At 42.4% G+C, this 23,941-nt stretch overlaps 3 protein-coding genes across 3 annotated transcripts in view; 1 reads left to right on the top strand and 2 right to left on the bottom strand.

The window, feature by feature from the left end:
* Nucleotides 1–1,203: 1,203 nt before the first annotated feature.
* Nucleotides 1,204–6,822, bottom strand: commd1 (copper metabolism (Murr1) domain containing 1). The gene is made up of 3 exons (XM_076991832.1): nucleotides 6,613–6,822; nucleotides 5,506–5,787; nucleotides 1,204–1,584 (listed from the first exon to the last, which is right to left on the bottom strand). The coding sequence occupies exons 1-3, from the start codon at nucleotides 6,784–6,786 to the stop codon at nucleotides 1,477–1,479; spliced, it is 564 nt and encodes a 187-aa protein (XP_076847947.1). The 5' UTR covers nucleotides 6,787–6,822; the 3' UTR covers nucleotides 1,204–1,476.
* Nucleotides 6,814–22,442, top strand: LOC143493413 (cadherin-23). Its single transcript, XM_076991831.1, has 30 exons — nucleotides 6,814–8,000; nucleotides 8,757–8,825; nucleotides 9,181–9,338; nucleotides 9,628–9,672; nucleotides 9,762–9,851; nucleotides 10,029–10,118; nucleotides 10,480–10,587; nucleotides 11,013–11,126; nucleotides 11,285–11,378; nucleotides 11,595–11,707; nucleotides 11,848–12,021; nucleotides 12,120–12,248; nucleotides 12,641–12,796; nucleotides 12,992–13,172; nucleotides 13,287–13,420; nucleotides 14,284–15,231; nucleotides 16,984–17,109; nucleotides 17,694–17,930; nucleotides 18,022–18,120; nucleotides 18,260–18,432; nucleotides 18,887–19,038; nucleotides 19,256–19,563; nucleotides 19,725–19,835; nucleotides 20,030–20,221; nucleotides 20,385–20,479; nucleotides 20,959–21,123; nucleotides 21,231–21,416; nucleotides 21,504–21,563; nucleotides 21,693–21,726; nucleotides 21,815–22,442. Exons 1-30 carry the CDS (start codon nucleotides 7,925–7,927, stop codon nucleotides 21,881–21,883), a joined length of 4,686 nt encoding a protein of 1,561 aa, XP_076847946.1. The 5' UTR covers nucleotides 6,814–7,924; the 3' UTR covers nucleotides 21,884–22,442.
* Nucleotides 22,443–22,495: 53 nt separating this feature from the next.
* The window catches only part of usp34 (ubiquitin specific peptidase 34), a 68,756-nt gene continuing 67,310 nt past the window's right edge, over nucleotides 22,496–23,941 (bottom strand). The window contains 1 exon segment of the mRNA XM_076991833.1: nucleotides 22,496–23,941. This exon segment is cut by the window's right edge and continues 455 nt beyond it. Within this exon segment, the coding sequence (XP_076847948.1) occupies nucleotides 23,654–23,941 (288 nt within the window). The 3' untranslated portion in view covers nucleotides 22,496–23,653.

Raw genomic sequence — 23,941 nt, 5'->3', positions numbered from 1 at the left:
ACAATACAATACCTTAACAATACAACCCAAACAACACCCTAACAATACAATACCTTAACAATACAACCCAAACAACACCCTAACAATACAATACCTTAACAATACAACCCAAACAACACCCTAACAATACAATACCTTAACAATACAACCCAAACAAAGCCCTGACAATACAATACCTTAACAATACAACCCAAACAAAGCCCTGACAATACAACACAACCCAAACAGCACCCTAACAATACAACACAACCCAAACAGCACCCTAACAATACAACACAACCCAAACAACACCCTAACAATACAATACCTTAACAATACAACCCAAACAACACCCTAACAATACAATACCTTAACAATACAACACAAACAGCACTCTAACAATACAATACAACCCAAACACCCTAACAATACAATACCTTAACAATACAACTCAAACAACACCCTAACAATACAATACAACCCAAACAGCACAATACAACAATACAATACCTTAACAATACAACCCAAACAACACCCTAACAATACAATACCTGAACAATACAACACAAACAACAGCCTAACAACACAATACATTAACATTACAACCCAAACGACACAATACCTGAACAATACAACACAAACAACACCCTAACAATACAATACCTTAAAATACAACACAAACAAGTTCCTCACTGTAGCCCCATCTCATTTATGAAAGTAAATGAAAAACCAATACTGAAAAGTTTTTTTCACATTTCTTTTGGGAATAAGGTAAACAGATATATGACCTCAACTACTTTTAGAGAAACAACAAACCTGACAATGTATAAACATCTGTGGAACATATTGTACTATTGCTCTTGAATATAAAATAAACTTCCAGCCTGTGGAATATGATGGAAAGTTGGGAATAAACTGGGAGACACAGTGGTAATACCGGTACAGTGGAGCTCACGGACAGTGACTGCACCTGGATGAATGTTTGTGTTGGGGTGCCAGCATCACAGCTGTATAACTGTTTTTGTTTTTAATTGCTTTGGGTTATTACTGTCATGTCAACATCAGTCATGGTCTTGTCAACAAATGCCAATGCATGCTGTGGATGCTGTGTTTGGAACTAACTGGAATCACAGAGAATCGGTGGCAGTGGGGACAGACTCCACAAATGGCAAAATAAAAAATTTATTCACTGGAAAAAAAATCTAATAAATAAATGCAACAGAGTGTAGGAAAATGACATGTTTTATTTAGACAATATGGCAGTTTACACAAGTGCTAGATATCCATTAAAAAATGAACAAAATCTTTTGTGGGCAAAATAACTGACACTTATTGACAATACCATATTCAGAAATAAAAGAGTACAGTAATTAGGGTGAGTAATTAGTGATTCTGAATATTCTTTTATACACATTCACACACACACACACACACACACACACACACACACACACACACACACACACACACACACACACACACACACACACACACACACTAGCTGTGGTGTACAATGCTGTCAATGTTTTTCTGAATCTCTGCCAGTTTCTTTAGCACTTGATTAACCCGAAGTTCATCGAATTCCAAGCATAGAAACTCAGAGTCCTGAGAAAGAAAGGAAACATTAAGTCAAAGTAGGCAAATGAACAGTAACCCCTCCACCCATGATACTGAAAAACACCGTCCAGTCTGAAAACAAGCTGCTGTGGTTTCTGGAACCCTAGTGAGAGGAGTCAGATCCCGTTTGCTCTGTGAACCTGGCCTACGCAACATTTATGTCACGGCATCATAAAGAGGAGCAACCATGCAGCCTTATAGGGCCAGAGCAAAACAGGATCGAATACACCCTGACCACAGTCTTCAGATCATGGGTTCACAGCCTGACCCCAATACTAGGGAGAGACATCTGCTGAATTAGACACATACACAGGAACACAATGCTTTTGTACTTCAACTAATAAGTCACACACACACACACACACACACACACACACACACACACACACACACACACACACACACACACACACACACACACACACACACACACACACACACACACACACACACACACACACACAATTGAGATGAAGGCCTGTTGCTTTCATTTAGGTTTACTAAAGCAATAATGCAGATGGGCCTTAGATAAGGACTGCTGATGAGGTGGAGACTGTCAGGAGACAGGACATCGTCCCTGAGGTCCTATTACTAGACAACAGTAGAGACAGACAGACAGACGCTGTATGATGTCGTGTGACTGGTTGGTTTTGATGTACAGTCAAAAATTAGCACGAAAAACATTCCAGCCCCCAAATAAAACAGCTTTAACCTGACCCTCACCCTGAAATCACCACAAATAAAGTGAAAAAATAATGACGTTATAGTTTATTGTGCCAGTTCAGATGGTGGCACCGTACACGGGGGGTGGAGCAGAGCCGGCTCGTCCGCGAGGGCATTGACGAGCAGCTTCAGTGAGGTCTCCACCACTCAAGCCACACAACAAGACATCTAACTCCACAATCACCCGGCCAACCTGAAGCAGGACGTGTCTGAACAGAGCCGGGCACGCACAGGCACCTGGAGCTGCTCTGTGTGGCTGGTAGGAGGGGGGGGGGGGGGGGGGTGACCGGTGTCCACGTCTAGTGTAATGGGCAAAAGGGAAGCGCCAGAGAAGGCGGAGCCTCCCGAGAGGAAGGCGTTCATCTTCGTTACGGACACTGATTTGGCTAATGCGCTCATGTTTCCTGTCATGCTGCCAGTGCCACACTGATCTCTTCGGGGGGGAAACTCCCTGCCCTTACGCCGTTAGCACAGGCTCCATGCTCATGATGCACCTCCACCTCAGGCTGTAACCACAAGGAGTGGATGTGGGTTCAAGAGTCACCCGTAATCCCTGTGCTCTAGGAAGACTACATGTGTGGCTGGTTTTACACTGCATGACCCACTTGAAATACTGCCATTAAAACTTCCAACACGGTCACATCCCAAACAGATGATTTGCATAATGTTTGAGTTTTATCATCTTTATAGATACATTAATAAAGAGATAAACACAAACACCCTGAGGCGTTCGCTCTGGCTGAGACTAGCATGTTTGCTATTGCCTACATGACACCACACAAACTGAGAGACAAGTCTGAGCTAGACCAGCTCACCTACACAACGTACTCAACAGCCTCGACTAGATCAGGGACACACCCCCCTCACTGGCCCCACCCACCCCGAGGCGGGGCTTCAACCTTCATCTGGAGGACGACACAAAGCAAAGTGCTCAAATGTCAACTGACAATAAGATGAGCCAATTTAAGCAGCTGGCCAAAAGGGACACAAGAAAGAACACATTCTTCCGATTAAAGAATCCCAGCCATTAAACAGTAAAATGTTGTTTTCAGAAATAAATTCTCTGGTCTGTAACCAGTATTTCTTAAAATATCTCCCTGTGGACAGCAGATGAACTTAGTTTTACTGCATGTGAACTTCACAAAGGAGCTCTGAAGTCACTGCAGACACAGGAGGTCATACGGTCAACAGTTACAGCAGATACACATGAAACACTGACTACATGTACTTGTTTGAATTTGCTGTATTAAACCAATTGTATTAAACCAATTTTTGACCCCACAAAACACTATGTCAGAATTAAATAAGCTTATGCTAACACACAACCACTAGTCCCGTTAGCATGTTTAGCATGGTCAGCATTTTTGTCTCGTATTCCACCAACACCTGATCAACAGCTCTGCCCGGAGGCACAAATACGCACAGTTCACCTGACACTAAAGACCTGGGGTTACTGTAAGGGCAGTGTAGTTAGATACTGACACACACACACACACACACACACACACACACACACACACGCCAAAGGAAATCTAATAAGCTCCCTCATCGCCTGCCTTCTCTTGGCATTTAGTTCTGTGAACTCCTACAGTAGAAGACCAGACCTGCGAAGACCAAAGGCCAGTCCTGCGGTTTCTACAAGCGCAGCGGTCCAACCAAAGGGTGGACCGTCATGGTCTGCAGCCCCAGGGTCTGCAGGATCAGTAGGTGAGCATGTGCAGCAGTTAGCAGATGCTAATGTCCAGAACAAATTAAAATATTGCCCTGTTGTTTCCATGGAAGTAATCCCCATGCTAGTACATGAGGCTGAAGTCTAATAAATATAAAATTACCCATTAACTATGCTTTTATTGAACATTTGTGTTCAACAGACGCTATGGTGTGGGTGTGTAAGAGAGGAAGTACTCCTCTCAAGGTTCTCCGTTTCCCATGATCATTGTTGGTTTATTAGGCTTTTAGTGCAATTGATTGTGGGAACAGTCCACGACCCTTACGTGTTGGCACAGGAAATGATCTGGATAGTGCACAATGTCCACAAGTTCCATTCATCACTGCCCATCACTATCAGCACCATCAACTGAAGCACAGAAAGATCTATTAAATGTTGTTTGTATTTAATTACTTTAAAAAATATAGATCATGCCTCTCACTGCCAATATTTTAGGGCATCACAAAGGTAAATCATATAAGGTTTACTTGGAACCATGTGGTTGCTACAGACAAGCAGAGACTCCCAGATCTGCACCACCAGACAGAAGACAAAAGTCCCCCGGAGGATCTGAATTGCTTGCGTCTCCAAACACAAATGGATGTCTAAGTGGGTAATTCAAGATAGGCAGAAAAAGAGAGGCTAGAGCTGAGCTGCTTCGGTCATGTCCTCTCTGACCACACCCATCTTTCTACCTCCGTTTGTTCACTCTCGAGCGTCTGCTTCTCTAGCGCCGTCGTGTAGAGGGTCCAGGTCAGGTCACACACACACACACACACACACACACACACACACACACACACACACACACACACACACACACACACACGTAATCCTGCTCCAGTTGTTCAGCTGACCAAGAGCCTCAAGAATGGAGCTGCAGCGGGAGGCAGACCGGGCTGTCTGTAGAACTGAAGGAGGACCCAGCGCAGACGCCCCCTGAACCACACCCACGTGACCACAAACATCAGATGTGAGATAATGCAAACGCATTCATCACAGAGTACCAGTCACCAAGCAAGTTCTGGCTCGCTTTAAATAACAAGGTGCCTGACTGGTAAAGCCCCCAAACCCTCTACTGTACTTCTCTCCTGCCTTAAAGCTGCTAAACGCTAGATCTGCAGTTTACCTCATGCATGCTGCTGCAGACATGGGTCCAGTGTTCACCACGTCGAAGCACAGATCTCAGATCAGTTTTTAAAAAGGCACACTCCCAGTACAAGCACGTTTTGGCACGCACAGCTACACCATCACGCTGCCTACACTCTTCACACTCATCCGTTCACTCATTCTTCCCAATATCCCCGCCTTCTCCTTGCCACGGTCACACCTGGCTTGCTCATTAGGTATCTGAACCAATGCGTTTGTAATGCTGCTTTGTGACATATGATAACATATGATATAAATAGCACTATATAAATAAATATTCATTCCACAGACGAATAAAAGAGCCTGAATGACTCCATCCCCTCCCTCACCTGCCCGTTTCGTCCCAGCTCCAACTCCACCAGGGCCACAGGGGTGCTGGATGCGCGCCCCCTACTGGACGCCGTCTGCACGTCCACCCTCCAGTCGAGGGCGCGGAGGGCCGGCTCCCAGCGGCTCTGCGAGAGCAGGCTGTCCCGCACCCGGGTGCGGTGAGCCTTCCAGAAGCGCGCCAGAGCGGCCGCCTGCTCCGCGCTCACGCCGCCGTGCTTGCGCGTTTGAGCCGTGAGGAAGGCGTCCAGCTGCGTTTGGTCCATGTCTGCCACGGCCATCGACTGGCGGGTGATGGCCACGCAAAAGAAACGAACAAAAAAAAAGACAGTTCTGTGAGAAGCAAATCTAGATGAAACTGCATTTGATAATAATACAAATATTTACGAAGCCACAGTCTGGAACTCAATGCAAATGTAAACACACCCAGACAAATTAAGAATAGAGAATACTTGGTGTAGGTGTGCTGAGTCCGGATTTTGGCAAAAAAACTAAATGTGTAACAAGAGCGAACAATGCGGAATGCTGCCATCTGGCGGCTGATGTGGGCCACGCAGAAACTTTACTGCTTTTGTTTGATGAGTGATTATTAAATGAAAAATATAATGAAGCTGGTTGCGTTGTGGATATTAAGTATTCAGTATCTTGTTAGTTTCTAACATTCTCCTACCATCTGGATCATCCTTGAGAAAGGCTGTTCAGTGAATCCCTCTCAAACGTGCAACGTAGCACATAACTACGACAGCACAGCTAACCTTGGCTAGCCAGCTAACTACAAAACTAAAAAAAATACAATCACTAAATCTGTCTGTTTATAAAATATCAACTTTGATCAAGCACAAAAAGTAAGATGTGCAGGCCTTGCAGTAAAAGTCTAGTGAATGTAGTTATATGAATGTGTTAACTAATAAATCTTTGCAGGGCCTCACTGCAAAAAATTACATAAAAATGCAGTTCATTCGAGATTACAACCAAACTGTAAATACAATAAATCAAGTTACAGACACCCTCGGTGGAGTGCACAACACACATGATGAACGAACATCCAGCCAGCAAACTGTCTCAACAGCGTTCTGTTCGCATGTTTAGCTACAAACCACGATGATTACCTTTAAAAGACCTCTCATCTTGTCGTGCAACGCGTGGAATTCTTCTTGCGACATGTCGGGATATATTTCATTTTTCAGCAGTTCTTCTGATATTTCTGATTTGCCGTAGTAAACCCTTTGAGCTATACCGTTCAGCAGCCCGTTCAACGCTTTCACGTTCTCTGCGTCCGACATAGTGGATGTTGACGGTCACATCACGTGACCCTCATCACGTGACCCCCATCACGTGACCCTCATCCCGTGACTCTCATCACGTGAGACAGGCGCGTATCCACGTGATTTCAGTGGTCAACAGTAGCAACCTCGTGCACTGTTCGTCTAGTATTTTCTTTTTGGCAACCGCATCCCACAGGCATGGCAAACAGAAAACCAATATTCTATGAGAATATAGTAGTACACATACTTAAATCTAACATTGGCGTAAGAGGAACATGAAATATGAACGTACAGAGTTACAATCTAAACAACAGGACATTCACTCTCAATGCAACAAATATTGTATTGCACAGTCGCTGTGAACGTCCTGCTGTTTGTTGCGTATACTTAAATAAAAATAGACGGACTTTATGTTTAGTCTGTTTTGCTGTCACTTCAGAAAACCTCATGCTTAATGTAACCGAGCAGTTCAGCTCACCAATATAAAAGGCACAAGCTGCCATACACCTGCCTGGTAATGACCCCTAACGGTGCCTAAATAAACTTCTCATGGAGGGAATTCTCCACAGTTACCCAGTGATAACATGTACCATATCCTTATTTAATGGCAGGAGCAAGTTTAACATTAAGATAATTCAGTGTGAAGATAAGAACAGTTCAGATCCCACAAAGGGAAATGGGGATATAGTCAAGATTCTCCATTAGGAACAGTCACAGTGAGATAGCATCAGATGAATGAATTGAGATAAAGTTTGTCGACCATTAAAAGCTGCTACCTGAAAAATATACACGCACTTTTTTGCCATGACAATGGCGTGAAGGTAACTATGGCCAGGCAGTGTAGGCATATACAGCAGGTCCAATAAGTCTCAGATATTACTCTGTTGAGTGCTGTTCAACAGAGACCTTTGAGACGCGTCAACGCCTGTTTAACGGTCACTGGATTTTACAGCAAGCCATCGAGAGAAGGAAGTAGAGAGACAGAGAACGAGAAAGGGAGGGGACAGGAGGGGACAGGAGGGGACAGGAGGAGTTTGATCTGCCCTGCCTGAAGTTCTCCACCTGCACTTCTGTCCGAACTTGACGGAGGCGAGAGGCACACTCAACCAGGATCACACAGCCAGGTGTGCGTGGGAACGCTGCACACCTGATACACATGGACAACATGAACCTGAGCACTTGTTTAGCCATTCTGACCTGTTTGTGTGTACACAGTGTATGGGGCGCTATTGGTAAGTACATTTATGGGAGAAAAGGGCACAGAAGGGGAGAAAAGGAATGCTGATTCACATGGTCTTAAAATTTTGATGAATAATTAATTAACTCTTTAATTATAATTCATTCTTTAATTATAAGAACATTGTTGACTGAGACCACTCGTGGTGTAGTCTAAACAACAAAATCATATTTGACCATCAAGTAACTATTTTTTGTAATAACTTGTAATTTATGTCCCTTATTGAGACATATAAAAATGCCACATCCTAGATTATTGCTAGATTATCAATATGTACATTACATTCAATTTGTGATACTTTCACGAGTATGGTTTTTTGATCATTACTAAAACAGTGTAGTGTATTGATTCAGAAGAAACTAATGACAGCTAGTTTCTGTTTCCCAGGAGCCATAATCTCCCTATAAACCCATCCAGTGTTCTGTATGTCTCACTGCCAGATATGATCTGATCTTGTGTCCCAGAGATTTTTATGAGGAAAGCGAGACATCTCTCAGTGAGTTTTTGGGAAAAGAATGAATGAAAGAAAGAATTAAAGAAATAAATACTTGGTGAACTATGGCTTTAAGCTTGAAAAGACAGTGTAGATGAGGTTAAAGATGACTTTTCAATCTCTGCCCCTTCCACAGTGTGCTGCCTGTGTCTCCCCCTATCCCGATTCAAGACGAAAGATAAATGTCACATTGAGCCTCTTTAATGGAGGAGAATGTCACAGGAGAATATTACATTATTCACTCTCTGCTTTCACCAGGGACCTCAGATATAAACTGTGTAAATGAAAGTGAGCAAAATGTGGGCAGCGTCATTGAAGGCTATGAAGGTAAACATGTCTGTGCATAACACTGAAACATGCTGTATACATTTAACAGGGCTGCTATAACAATTTGTTTATGAATGAGTACTATATACTAATACAATTTACACACTTTAGTATACACAATAAAAAATATAAAACATCTTCAAATTCAGCATAAAACCCAAAAATGCCCACCCGTATTGTGAAGCCAAAGCAACCAAAATGGCATACATATGGCATAAATAAATACATCTATGTTAATAAATTACTGCTTATAAATCTGATTACCTTTTCCTATAGATCAGGAGAAATCCTGATGTACAGCATGTAAAGTTTCATTTCCTTTGAGAACAAAAGATTGAAAGCCTCTCTCACACAGGGGATGTAGAGACTATCACCAACATCCCGCCCACGGACACCCTGGTGCTGGAGTCTGACGTCTTCCCCATTGGTGTGACCTTCCTTAAGCTGAACTTTACCCCCGGAGCAGAGACAGCCACTGTCCAAACCACCAAAGCTCTGGACGCCGATGTTCTGGTTGTGCCTTCCGTTCCCGCTTCCTTTAACTTGAGCTCTTCATGGTTGCAAACACTTACATGACACATTTGTAGGGGAGGTGTGATAAAACATTAACCTAATGTCCTGTTGCCTCTCCCCATAGTGATATGTGTTAATGTGGGGCCAGTCTGCAATATGTAACAATTTTTATATACTTATCGAAGTTGAGTATTTATATACCTGTAGAAGTTGAGTTCTTATATAGGCTAAATATAAAAGTTGGGTATTTGATTTTCCAATTTGATTGATCATTTTTTCTCTTCACTAGCTTGGTGAAACGTTGTTTTATGCAGTGACCTGCACAAATTCAGGAGTAAGTCCAAATTAAGAGAAGAGCTGAATCTTTCATTGATGGAAGATAAAACTTTTTTTTGAAAACGTTTTACATTTTTTACATCACAGGTGAAAAATAAGCGTACCCTTAAAGTTGAGGACATTAATGACAATGGTCCAGTTTTTCAAAGCAAACAATACAAAACTGAGGTGTCTGAGGTGAGTCTGGTCAAATCTTGCATCCTGCAACACGTTTATTTAAAGATTTGCTTTCTATTGTCATTCTGTGAACATAATATATGTCACCACCTCAGAGTGAACTCAGAGTTACTCTGGGATGCAGTTTGGTGTATTTTTTACTAATACTTTACACACGAAATGTCCACTTTTTTTTAGACATTGGAGGTGGGTAATGATGTGTTGAAAGTCATAGCAGTGGATGTTGATATCTTACCCCAGAACCACGTTGTGAGCTACTCCATACTGGTGAGCTACTTTGGAACCTACTGTACAACTCATGTCAAGTGCATTTTACATGATAGGAAATAACCTTTTGAACCAATTCTGTAGTGGGTTAATGGCAAATTTATTAAATAAAGAAACAAACAAACAGACAATAATAATATTTTTCACCACAACTGCTTGATGTTGGTTTCATTAACCATGTTAATAAGTTGGAATGGGCGAGCAGTCTAAGGCACTAGACTGAAGTTGAATGAGCATCCAGATGTTAGGCTTCCTGGTCTCCTCACGGAGGTGTGGGTTCAGATCTCACAGCTGCTGTACTGCTGTCTTTTAACGCTGCTGGTTCATTGGTCTAATGGTAACCATGACGCTCCATTTCCAGCCTCCTATTCCAAACGAGTTTGAGATGAGAAGTGATGGGAACATCAGACTGATCAGGCGTCTTAACTACAACACCGTCAGTCTCTACAACTTCGTCGTAGTAGCTAAGGTAGGCCTGGACACTAACCCTTCTAATTGGTGTCCTGTGTGGGAAATCCAAGATGCATCTCAAAACTCATACGTTAAAATACTGTTTACACACAAGTTTTAGTAGTGAAAGAGGTCACATTTTTGTCAGCTTTGCTCATTTGCCAAAATCAAAAGTCAAGACAGGTGTGTTTGATAGCAACGTCAAACGAGTGGACTATGTCAACCCAGTGGACAACCCTAGGGCCCATTCAGCTGATCAAGGATGTCTGAAGAAGATAATAAAATATATAAAAAAGAATAATATAATTGACCTGGTGTGTTAGATTAGGGTTGGAGGTAATCTGGTAGTAGATCTCTGGAAGCAGTGACCCCTGTTCCCCAGTATGTCTCCAGTACATTTATAAGAATTTGCACAGGGTAGCTTTACCTTTTTGTTCTCTGCAGGACCCTGGGGACCTCCAAGATACAGCAAACGTTGTCATCTCTGTAATAGACTTTGACAACATGAACCCTTATTTTGATCACAGTCTGTACGAGGCATCTATTCCAGAGAACGAGGTACAGCATCTACATTCTATATCAAACCTTGCATCTTTTTGTATTTCTTCAGCTCTTAAAATGTTTGCATCTGTGATGCTATCAAACAGTGATGGCATTTGAAGGGCTGTTGCATTTCCATTTACTACAACTTCACTCCATGTTTCTCTGGACCTCAGCTGGGCCCTTTCTCAACACTCTCTCCAGAGGCTGTAAAAGCTCAAGATGGAGACACAGGAATCAATCAGCCTATAGTGTACAGCATCACTACAGGTGTACTATCATACCAGCTCACTCACACATCTCTGTTGCCCAGGACAATAAGTTCAGAAAATCCTTGACCAGTAAAACATTACTGAAACATTTTCATGACTCTAGCCAAGAGTTGATCTACAGCCCAGTGTCTGTATCTTCAGTTGCTATTTGGCAAATTCCTAATTCCTATGAAGCTTATTGCAAAGATTTATTTTTCTCATATGCATGTTCCAGTCAACCCAGTCAAATATCGGAGCAGCTTTAACATCGACCCAAACAGCGGGGTCATCTCAGTGGTCCAGGCACTGGACAGGGAGGAGATAGATAATATTGTAATACAAATACAGGTAGGTGTTTATCGGAAAAGCAGACAAACAAAATCATGAGAGAAAAGGCCAATGTTTACAATCCAAAGGACAAAAGGAACATCAAGACATGTCAGGTTTTGTGTGTGTGTGTGTGTGTGTGTGTGTGTGTGTGTGTTTAGGCAGCACAGGAGGATGACAGCACTAAGACAGCCGAAGCTGTGGTATCCGTCACAGTCGAGGATGTGAATGATAACATGCCCGAGTTTGACCAGGACAAGTACACTGCAGTTATTCTAGAAAATTCTCCCAGAGACCAGTTTGTGCTTCAAGTCCACATAACAGACTTGGATAAGGTACAGTCATCCAACTGTACAGATCCTAAACTTTGCAAAACTGTAAATGTTGTGTGGTGTATTTGGAACTGATTTAATAAGATTCACTTAATCCCCAGGGAGGCTTCATGGGAACATTACAAATCATTCCAGATACGGTTCCTTTCTACATCGGGTCAGATAACTCCATCAGGGTGAAGTCATCCACAGAGCTGGACAGGGAAACCAACAGGAACTTTTACTTTCATGTAAGAATTAGTCAACAGACAAACAATGTCATAAAATGACAGCGTACGTGTCATAAAACAATATATCATAAAATGTAATGAGTTCAAAGCACAGACACATTACATAAAAAATCTATACAATCCTTCGAACACAAATACCATTATTAGTGTATCCTTTCAAATCAGAAAAGATGAGATTTTGTTTTGCATCAGCACAGGTGTTACGTTAATGGCAGAAGTCCTTCCTGCATCATAGTTTAATAAGATAAAAAATCTCAGTTGTTGTATGCCTATACCCAACCACTGACAATGTGGTATATCATCACATAACAAAATGATTCAACTCTTTACCCACAGTACGTATTCTATTAATCAACTGAAGTTTTATTGCCGTTTCTTCCTAAAATGCCAAGATCGAGGCCAAAGACAAAGCTCCTTCCACAGACATAGCGATGGCCGCCGTCAACATCTCCCTTTCGGATGAAAACGATAATAGTCCAGTGTTCGGAACAGCCAGATACGAGGGCAAAGTTTCTGCTGATCAGACTCTTGGAATGCTGGTTGTCAAGGTAACGGCTTTGAGTTATTTGATTGTTTATGAGTTATTGTTTATGACTATGACATAAATCACTGCTGCTGGCCTGTACTTTGATTATACAACTTGGGTGTATATGACCAATTACATAATTAATTAAAACAATAAACATAAGAACCTTAGTTCCGTATATACGTATTAATTTGTTCTCTCCCCATAATTTGTACAGGTAGAAGCAACAGACCTAGATGAAGGCCCAAATGGACAAATCAGTTATTTTATTAACATTGGGAATGAAGAGGGCTATTTCCACATGGACAAACACACAGGAGAGATAACATTAAACAAAACCATCCCACTTATGGAAAACAAGATCCTCCAGTTTCTACTCTATGTTTCTGCACAAGATGGTATGTCAACAACTCCAATACTGGAGAATGACAAAAACATTTCCACAGCAGAAAGCATTTACAACTTGGCCTAACTGTTACATCAATGTTTGTGATTCCCCTCCACGTCCATAGGGGGCACAGTGAGCAGATTTTCCTCTGTCCTTGTTGACATTAAAGCTCCTGGAAACTCGAACCCACAGTTCCTTCAGAAAACCTATCAGGGGAAAGTTCTAGAAGAACAAGAGGCAGGCACAGAAATCATCAAGGTGATCTTCTTGAGGTTGACCATCACCTCCAATCTGTGGAAAGAGGGGCAATGTGAACTAACACCTAAAAAATAATGAATGAGTCATTTAAAGACCAAATAGAACTGTCTACTGTATGTGAGAAGAACTGTCTACTCTCCGTCTGTCAAACGGACTGTTTACCGTCACTGTCTGTCTGAAATGTCTAATGTCCAGCTGTGTCAGAACTGTCTACTGTCTGTCTCTCAGAACCATCTTGTGAGGCATGAGACATAGTAGAATGAACAGACACATGCAGACTGGAATGGGTTCATTTGAACTCTTAGAAACGGAAGTGGGGTCAAACTTAGAGATTGAATATCCATCCAAATCTCAATACAAAAAATGAACTAAAAAACAGTCCCAAGTCCAGAAACACAGTAGCAAAATCCAGGCAAGGCAAACAATACAAAAGGGTGATCAAGATGAATGACTTAAGATAAACCAGTCCAATTTACCATATAAACCAGTAAGAAATGGTCGGTAGGCTTACTAGGTTCGGCAATGCTTCACAAAGGGTGCGTGGGTGTCCAGGTATGTATAGTAAACAGTGATGAGTAGCGGATGTATTTAATACGAAGAGGATCAGGTTAGTCAAACTGAAGGATTCAGGGTGTTGTGAGTTCCAGCTGTTGGGCTGCGTGACATGTCTACTGCCCTTCCTTAGGTACACTGCAGGAGGACACAAAACAGTGTTTCAGATGATGTAGTGCTGTGGCATGGTTGTGCTTGCAATCAATAACTATACCAGAGATCATCTGATAATTTTGATCTAGGGCAGTAAAAGTTTGATCTGTCAACATTTAAAAAGTTTAAAGAGTAAATTTCCATTTTTTGATCATCAGGTTGCTTTCCTGTCATTGGCTCCGGCTGTTCCGGTTACCTTGACGATCAACACAGAAGCAGACAAGTTCTCCATAGATGACCTGACAGGAATACTCAGTACAAAAGTCAAACTGGACTACGAGAACCAGAAGAACTACACTGTTCAAGTATCCCTTTCAGATGGAACCAACCACGATGAAGCTTCGGTCCATGTAGATGTTCTGGACATCAATGACAACAGTCCTGAGTTTTCTCCCAGTCTGATTTCTATTGACGTACCAGAGGACGCAGCTATTGGAGACAATGTGACCGCCGTGTCTGCTACGGATAGGGACACTGGGCTGAACGCTGAGGTGTTGTACACTCTAGAACGTTCTGCCGGAATGTTTAGTGTGAACCCTACAACGGGTTTGATCACCATCGCAGCAGCACTTGACCGAGAGTCCCAGGACACCTACGAGATGACAGCAGTCGCGCGAGACCAGGGTCGGCCATCTCTCTCTGGAGAGGCCTCCGTGGTAGTCACTGTAACTGACGTCAATGACAACGCCCCCAGCTTTTCCCATCAACAGTACGAGGCCAGTGTCTCCGAGAACTCCACAGTGGGAACAGATGTGATTAGCATCAACGCCACCGACAAGGACGAAGGCCCCAACGCGGCTGTGACGTATCACATTACCAAACAGGAGCCTTCCCTGCCCCTCGCCTTCACCGTAGACGCCACGTCGGGACTTATACACCTGGCACAGGAGCTGGACTACAGCAAGGTTAAGAAATATACCCTGGAGGTGGAAGCGCGGGATGGGGGTATTCCGGCTCTTACAGGCAGCGCCGTGGTGAAGGTCTGGGTGGAAGACTTGAACGATAAGGCCCCAGAGTTCAGCCAAGACCAGTATGACGTTGGTGTCTATGAGAACATAGCCTCTGGATCTGCGCTGGTGTCGCTGGAAGTCACGGACGAGGACGAGGTGAGATGACCAAACGCTGCAAAGGCTTCCAAAGAGAGGAAGTCAGAAGCTCATTCAGCTTTTAATAATCATTAGCCATGTTAGCATTTGTGGTCCTTAGGATTTTTGATCAGGGCTCTCAAGTCTCACGCATTGAGCGTGTGACACACGCATTTGACCTTTTGACGCATTAGTTTATTTACCTCCGATCCATATCTATGTCGCCCTCCACTGGCGATCGATCGATATACAACAACCCCCCCGCTCAACAACTTACGTCCGCCACCAGAGCTGGCCCTGACCAATGTGGTGCCCTAGGCAAGATTTTGGTTGGCGCCCCCTGTATCATCAATCATCGGGTTGATTGTGTCACTATTAAAGAAACAAATAAAAAGCAAATGAATTAAATATTACCATATAACAAGCAATATATATAAAGGTGTTGCACAAAAAATATTTTAAAACTATTTTACATAACGTAGTGCAGAGAACAACTTTTAAATATTAATAATAAATTTAAAAAATAAATTAAAAACAACAACTACCACCAGTGCTAATCAGGGCAATTTGCCTACTGCAACATTATTATTTCAAAAGTGCATCCGCAATATTAGTATATATTTATTTTAAGCTAAGCTAATCATAGCACCTACTAGGATTGGGCAGTATGATGACAGTGGCGGTTTTCACTAAGATCATACAGAGGGGAAAAAGCCACAATGACAATTGAGTGTTGTGAGTCAAGCGAGCTGGTTTCAAAGAAAACACAACAGCTACAGATTGGCAACATTTTGGATATGTTTCAAATAAAAATGAGAGACCATTGGAGCACACCCCCACGATTCTAATTTGATAATATGATTGGTTGATAAAACTGCCAATCTATAATAAAAGCTCTCAATGTAAAAGGGCCTTTCTCTCTTTTACCTAGAAACAACGGTGTGAAATATTCTGATTGGTTGATTTTTTATTTCACCGCTGAGGTTTTTTTCAAGCACAAGTACGAAAAGTGGATTTGAAAGCCGATTTATAGGAAAAATACAAATTATTGGTGCAGCGTTATTAACATATATTACATATAATAGATAAAGCATCCTTTTTAAGATCAATTAACCTTCAGAGAAGGCGTTGAAGTCCCTGACGGTTCGCCAATGGTATAGTGAATTCACCACATATTACCATTATATTACCTGTTTTTTGCCGCCTTTCCTCCTCCACGTTTCTCATTTTTCTACCCTGGGCACCAGAGGACTTCTCCCTTTTTGACGTCTTTACAGGGAGATGTCACTCACTCTGTGGTGTCTTTTTCCCCACAGAGAAACAGTAACGAGGTGCGCAGAGCGCGCGGGGGAGGGCGGGTTGGCGCGCGGGTGATAGGTGTCGATTGTTGTTATTATAAGAATTATTAATTTGTCTAATATTATTAAACAATGAAATTATGAGTATGTGGACTTTGCTTGTTTTCACATTTATTAATTGTTCATTTGTTTAAAAAAAAAAAAAAAAAAAAAAAAAAAACCGCATGCACGCGAGCGCCCCCCTGGACAGCCGGCGCCCCTAGCATTTGCCTATATCGCCTAATGGAAGGGCCGGCCCTGTCCGCCAACCAACCCCCCCCCCCCCCCCAACTACTCACGTTCGCCACCCCCCCCCCCCCCCCCCAACAATTAACGTTCGCCACCCCTTGTCAACAACTCTCACACTCTGACATGAATCCAAAACTTGAGAGCCCTGTTTTTGATCATTATCTGTTTCTGCTCCATTTCTCTGAAGGGTGGCTTCAACAATGGGCACTTCCTTCTGTCCAGTGACACGTTCAGTATCAACAGTCAAGGTGTGGTGCACCTGCGGCACAACGCCAGCCTCGACAGAGAGACACAAGACCATTACATGATCCAGGTGCAGTCCCTCACTGACCACAGCACTCTGTCCAGGGTCAGGAAGTCCCGAGTCAGCGTCAGGGTGGAGATGGACAGTCTGGCGCCAGTTCAAGAATTCCTTTGCTAACAAATATTTCAATATTTCTACTGTTTAATAATGCTGCTCAGATAAAAAACTGGCAATGTTCCACGTACCTTTATTGTTAATAACTTAGTGTATTAACAACTAAACGGTCATGTAATCTTGGTCTGGTGGTTAGGAGAACCGGTCTTGTGACTGGTCGTGGGTTTGATTCCCAGACCCCAGGACATGACTGAAGTGCCCTTGAGCACTTAGCCCCAAGTGCACCCTGGGCTAGGGCTGCACACCGCTCTGGGCACCACAGTCACCTAGTGATCACGTGTGTGTGTGTACAGATGTACACAGTGTTCTCACTGTACAGATGGGTAAATGCGGAGGACAAATTTCGATTGGGGTTAAAATCACAATTGAAAAATATGGCACATTACATTAACACAGTTTTCTAACTGTGCTCATTTCTATTGTAAATTACAAAACTCTAATGATGAACTTTGCCTCACTTCACTTTGTTACTTTCACAGGTGGTGGCTGTAGACCAGCCTGTTAATGGTTTAAGCTCCACTGCTCACATCAACATAACGGTTCTGGACGTCAACGACAACAACCCCCAGTTTGTAGATCTCCAAAACCCCTTAGAGATCCCTGAGGATGCAAGAGGTGAGGTGTATCGCATCCAAGTATCGGACATGGACATTGGACCCAATGGAGAAGTGTTTGTCTTCACCTCACCCCACAGTGATCTCTTTGCCTTAACAATGGTGAGAGGAGAAGGTTGTTTGCCACAGATGCAGAGCATTAACCTAATGTTGATTATTTGGTGCGTGAAATGCTTGTTGCTCCATCACTCAGGATGGGATTCTGACGGTGACCGGGGAGCTGGATCGGGAGACACAAGAGTTTTATGATTTGACAATAATTGCGGAGGATAAGGGCCTTCCACCAAGAGGAGTAAACATTTCCTTTTGGTCTTTATGCAATAGTTACACATCCTTGTACACCTACGTGTATTAAGAGTGAGACCCACATCCATTAAAGAAACTGAGATGTACTACACTTTAAAAAATGTAGTGGATCACTGCTTCCCCAGAATGTTACCAGGATGAACATCATCGTAACCGATGTCAACGACAACGCTCCCGTCTTCAGCCAGCGCTCCTACTCCACACGTGTGCTAGCCAAGGATGCCAAGGCAGGAGATCTGGTGCTGACTGTGACTGCTACGGACCAGGACGCTGGGAACAACTCCATTGTCACCTACAGGTTAGTACACCGCAGAAAATTCAAGCATCTTCACCGCACAGAGTTACTTGACTGCTCCAGATTTGAGTCCACTGATCTACAAGGCATGTCCAAATCCCAGGACGGCTGCTTTTGAGGAAATGCCATCACTCAAGATGTTTGCTTCCTCGGCTATAAACACCAAAGCCAGCAATGGTGGTGTATCTCATTTATGGCGCACAATGCGCAAGAGGCATGACTTGAAATCTAGAACTTATAAATAAAAAATAAACAAATAGGAAAGGAAGATGGTGACATAAAATAGTATATACATTTTCAATGAGAATGTTTTATATCACATCATTAAATAATTGCAGGTAATCAGAAATGTTTAAATGCTATTAATAAATCCAGTTGGGTTATCCAGTTCATCAATTATGTTTAATGTGTTAGATGTAAGCAGAGCTGCAACAACACAAATGTTTTCTGTTTCCAGGTTTTCCTCAGCGTCTGATCTGGTCGATCTGAACTCTGAGACAGGAGACATCACCTGGACCAAGGATCTTACCCACCTGAAGGATGATTTGGACATAGACCTCATTGTTATTGCTGAAGATCATGGAATACCACCTCAAAATGACACTGAAGGTCTGAAAACACTACAAAATGCACATGACATGGAGTTATATCAAACTCTGTAAATGTTTCAGTGGCAATGGTCAATACTAAAACAGTAAACAAATTTAAGTGTTGGGGGTTTAGAGCGGTATGATACAGGCTATATAACAGGCTATATATAAACACTCAGGGAATACGACGATCTCATAACCAATTTTGAAATTTTGATCTTTCTCCTATTTTGCAGCAAACGTAATGATCCAGATAAGAGCCGTTTCCCTATCGGACAGTTTGACCTTTGAGAACTCCACCTACTATTTCACAATAAAGGAGAACGAACCAATGGAAACAGATGTGGGCGGAGTAAAAGCATCAACAGGAAGCCAGCTGGACCAGATCACTTACAAACTGACCTCACACACAGATCTTTTCTCCATCGACAAATCTGGGACAATTAAAACTCTTAAGATGCTGGATAAAGAAGAACAGGAATGGTTCATCACTGGGGTGGAAGCTTCAGACACTAGAACCCCTCCCAACACTACCATGGCAACGGTATTTACCCCAATAAACAAACAAACAAAAACAAGCATTAATGTGGTATTCACACACAGCATTCTTTAAGGTGATATGAAGTTAGAAGGAAACATTTGAGGCATGCTGATTGCATGCAGTCCCTCACCCGTCTCGCTCACCTGTCTCCCATCCCTCCACAGGTCATCATTCAGGTAGAGGATGTGAACGAGGCTCCTGTCTTCGACAGCAAAAAGTACAAGGCTGTGGTCTTCAGCATGGCGCCGTTCAGATTTCCAGTAGCGGCAGTAAAGGTGGGTCACGCTTGCATGGCCTGAGTTTATGTCTCCGTACAGCAGTAATGTTGTTCAGGTCAGGTGTCTCCGAACGAGTAATCCTGTTCCTGTGTCATTGGTGACCCACTGTTCTTAGGAACAGGTGGCAATGTTTACGTTTCCTGTGTGTGTACTTGACACTTGCCGGGCGAATGATGTCTGCGTTCTCACAGGCGTCCGACCCTGACGTTGGCGATGGTCTTGTGCTTCACTACTCCCTGGCGGAGCCCAGTTCACTCCTGGACGTGGAGGGCTCTTCTGGTCAGGTCTATGTGGTGGATTTGACAGACATGGGCGGTAAGGTGGTAAGTGGTCAGGTCAGAGTCACAGATGAAGAGGGACTCTTCAGCACAGCTGATATAGAGGTGAGTTTTACAGCTGTAAACCTTTGGGATTTGATCCCTTTGTCCTTTCATATTAAATATTGGAGCAGTTTTTTCTGCTAACTATGAACCGTCAAAAGACCTATTAGATCCATAAAAGTTATATAGCAAAGAGGTTTATGGTAGCTGTGTGTGGCCTTTGTAGCTTGATGTGAAAGACAGCAGCAGTGCCGATATTGTGGTGATGACACTCAACCAGCCTGTTTACATTGTAGAGAAGAACGTTCCAGAAACTCAAAAGTGAGTAAAAGCTCACTTTTTAAAAAACATTTTCTTACAACAGTGCGTAAACTGAGTAAAATACTGAGTAAAAAACTAACATACATAATGCATATTATGTATTGCTCAAGCAAGTTGGTTGAACAAATTCCAGAAAAAATGTGTTTCTCACTTTACCACCTTCCACTGAGAAAATTCTTCAAACCTAAACAACGACTGTCGCTACATTCATTGCAAACTAGATACATTTCTAAATAAAAATGCATCAACTCAAGTTAGCAGTGCCACAGTTGGAAGTGAGCTACAAGTGAGTAAGCTGGACATCTGATCTATCGCTGTAGCCAGTCGATCAACCTAAAACTGAAATAATCCCCACTTCATCGATCACTCTTCGAATCAATTTACCCTTCATTTAACCACACAATAAAACACTCATCACGAGCGAAGAAGCCTTGGTGTGCAAAGTTCAGACTGAACCCTTCATCTTTTACCCTCAACAGCTCGCTGCGAAACGTGCTGGGATGGAACGTGACCATCATAAGCGTGAGAAATGAGAATGGAGGTGACATGCGTTCGAGAAGCAGGGACAGAGCTGCAGAGTCTTCCATCAGCTTCATAGCCATGGACATAAAGGGCGCAATTGTGAGCGCTAAGGAAGTCAATGAGTAAGCTGACCCCAAAGTGGGTGGGGGGAATGTAAACATTTTTGCAGTTACTATGAAAATTGTTATTTAAAAAATTTGAGCTGTATGGGAACCTCAAACTCCTCCAGAAAGCTGCAGAGCGAGATGGAGAGAGTGAAGACAGAGCTGGAGAAAATCTATGGCCCTGGCCTGGAACTAGAGAGGAAGGAACCCAGTACATTGGAAGACAACACAACACTCGTTACTGTACTTTCTGTTGTGCTGGCGCTAAGCATCGTGGGCCTTGTAGTCCTGGTGGTGGTGTCAGTGATCAGGTAGGTGCTTAAATACAAGCATGCTTCAATATAGTCAACATGGTCCTTGCATGATTCAAATCATATATGTTTTTTTGTTGACTTAAGGTTTAAAAAAATGAAAATGGGAGATTCAGATAAAGGTGTTACAACTGGACAAACAGAGCCGTAAGCATTTTGTATTTCATCTTCCAGGTTAAAAATAGAAGGAAAAAAAGTATAAAGTTTTATCCTTGAGCGTTTGGCTGGTGCCAAATCAACCAGCTCATATCTTGAACATCTTCTTTCCATCCACAGGAAAACCAACGGCATCATGTTGAAGAACAAGAGGGTAGGGAGCTCTGCTGGTTGCCAATAGAAACGCAACGTCCAGATATTCACATTGTTTACTACAGTGACATTTGCCTCCCATCCCACAGGAACAGGGAAGTCACTACAGCAGCAGAAAGACATCAGATGTGTCTAAGGGACCCACATGCAGTTTTTAAGCCTGATTTTTATGCCCACATACAGATTATTCTTAATTTAGGAGGTTTAGCATGGTGAAGTTATCTTCCGTGTGGTCACCGACCCTGAAGGAGCTGCACACACACGGACTTTCAGACATCACTAGTGTAAAAACCCAACAGAACCCTTCCTGAAGAACAGCACGGAGCTCTGAAGGACTTGGTTAGACTTCCTTTGACATGTGAATAGTGAAACACATTAAACTCTTGACTGTGGCATTGAGCAGGTTAGAAAATCAACGACAGAATTAAAAACAATCAATACTAGAATAAAAAACAATAAATCGGTATCACCTCTAGAGAAAAAAAACAAAACTCAACATTGTTTTCATGCACTTAAAAAACAACTCTGTAAAAAACAACTCTGCCTTTAATTATTACTGTGTCACTTGATGCTAACTATTACATGTGCAATGGCGCTTAATTAAATAAATATATTTAAATAAATGACTATATTTTGCAAGAAAATGTATTTTTTTACTTTTATATGATGTGAATTGTTCACCAATTTGCTTGGCAGGTGTTATGGGACTGTAGCAAATGTTTGGGCTTGTTAAAGATAAGAGTTATAAAGAACTGTGTCCACCACTTGACTTGGTTCATAATTAAATCATATTAAAATTTTATTAAGTTATCCTATATTAAAACAAATCAAGAAGAAAAAAATGGAGAAAAAAAAACAAGAAAACAGAAAATGAAAGAATGACATTAGATTATGGAATGTTTCTCAGTAAATAAAATATAGCTCCAACAGTTACATCAGGTGTGCCTTATGCAAGCAACACATACCTTGTGTCTGATAAAGCACCATTAGGTCTATATACATATACAGCATATGTATATACACAGTAGACGTATACAGCATGTATGAAATCATCCCATAGATACTGTATACATATATCTTACATGTGTGTGCGCACACATACATATATATATACACACACACATTATATATATATATATATATATATATATATATATATCTCATCATACACACTTTTAATCTTCTCATTTACAAAGTATTAAACTATATATATATATATATATATATATATATATATATATATATATATATATATATATATATATATATATACACACTTAATCATCTCTTTTACAATGCCAGGCAACAACTAGAGGATTCTTTACAGAATCAAGTTTGTCGTGGTTCTTTTTTTCTGTTTAATGTACAAGTAAACGTAGCTTCAATATTAACCACAGGGAACAGACGGAGAGGGGAACAGCCCTCAGTCAGCACGGCAACTCCCGCCTCGCTCTGACGAGCACAAAACAACTGGCACAGAAGACAAGGACACGTAACGATTAAAAACGCAAATGAAATGAACAGAAGGGACCTAATGTCTGTAAACCAATCCCCCGGGTCAGTACAGCAACCTCTAAACAAACACAAACAGAACAGGAAAATAAATACCTTTTTGCCCTTTGAGAAATGTGCTATAGCTGCGATACTCTCTTAATTTGTCATGATTTTATTTGATTTTTTTTTCTTTCTCCCGTTCGGGTGGGAGTAGCGCAGTCGTGGATGTAACCGCGGTAACTGCCGCTCATGGTCAGACTCATAGGTCCTTAGCAACAGTAACACAGCGTGAAACCTGACTACGTTGCCTCAAGCAGAGAACACCCTAACAGGAGAACAGTCAGAAAGACGTGAGGAGATGGTGAAATAAACGCAAGAGTTTTAAAAGGTGCAAAAAAGTGATGATGAAGAGGGAGGAGAGGAAGGAAGTTGCGTCATGAAACGGAGGGGCGTAACCCCCTTTTCCCACCAGTGGAGAGTTTGGTAACCACGGCGATGGCGGACTCCGTGGTGCGGTACAGCATGTCCAGAATGTCCGTCTGCTGCGGCCCAGAATTCAGCAGTCCCTGTGTGGGGGTGTGGCCACACGCCCCTGACTCCGCCTCCTGCAGAGTGCAGCTCCGCCCTTCCCCTGCATCTTGAAGGCTGGAGAGCAGGAGGACGGATTGGTCAGTGGCAGGGGGGGCGGGGCAAGTCTTGGGAGCGCGATCTCTCTCACACTC

The sequence above is a fragment of the Brachyhypopomus gauderio genome, unplaced genomic scaffold (genome assembly GCF_052324685.1).
Source record: "Brachyhypopomus gauderio isolate BG-103 unplaced genomic scaffold, BGAUD_0.2 sc86, whole genome shotgun sequence".
NCBI lineage: Eukaryota > Metazoa > Chordata > Actinopteri > Gymnotiformes > Hypopomidae > Brachyhypopomus > Brachyhypopomus gauderio.
The sequence above is the reverse complement of the archived record's forward strand: the minus strand, read 5'-3'. Positions and strand labels throughout refer to the sequence as shown.

Excerpts from the sequence above, each read along its gene's own strand:
- LOC143493413 (XM_076991831.1), top strand. The coding sequence starts at position 7,925 with ATGGACAACATGAACCTGAGCACTTGTTTAGCCATTCTGACCTGTTTG. Across the intron at positions 17,110-17,693 it reads AAGACCATTACATGATCCAG|GTGGTGGCTGTAGACCAGCC; the intron begins GTGCAGTCCCTC and ends TTACTTTCACAG. Across the intron at positions 19,039-19,255 it reads ACCTCAAAATGACACTGAAG|CAAACGTAATGATCCAGATA; the intron begins GTCTGAAAACAC and ends CCTATTTTGCAG.
- commd1 (XM_076991832.1), bottom strand. The coding sequence starts at position 6,786 with ATGTCGGACGCAGAGAACGTGAAAGCGTTGAACGGGCTGCTGAACGGT. Across the intron at positions 5,788-6,612 it reads AGATGAGAGGTCTTTTAAAG|TCGATGGCCGTGGCAGACAT; the intron begins GTAATCATCGTG and ends ATCACCCGCCAG. Across the intron at positions 1,585-5,505 it reads AGCTGGGACGAAACGGGCAG|GACTCTGAGTTTCTATGCTT; the intron begins GTGAGGGAGGGG and ends TTTCTTTCTCAG.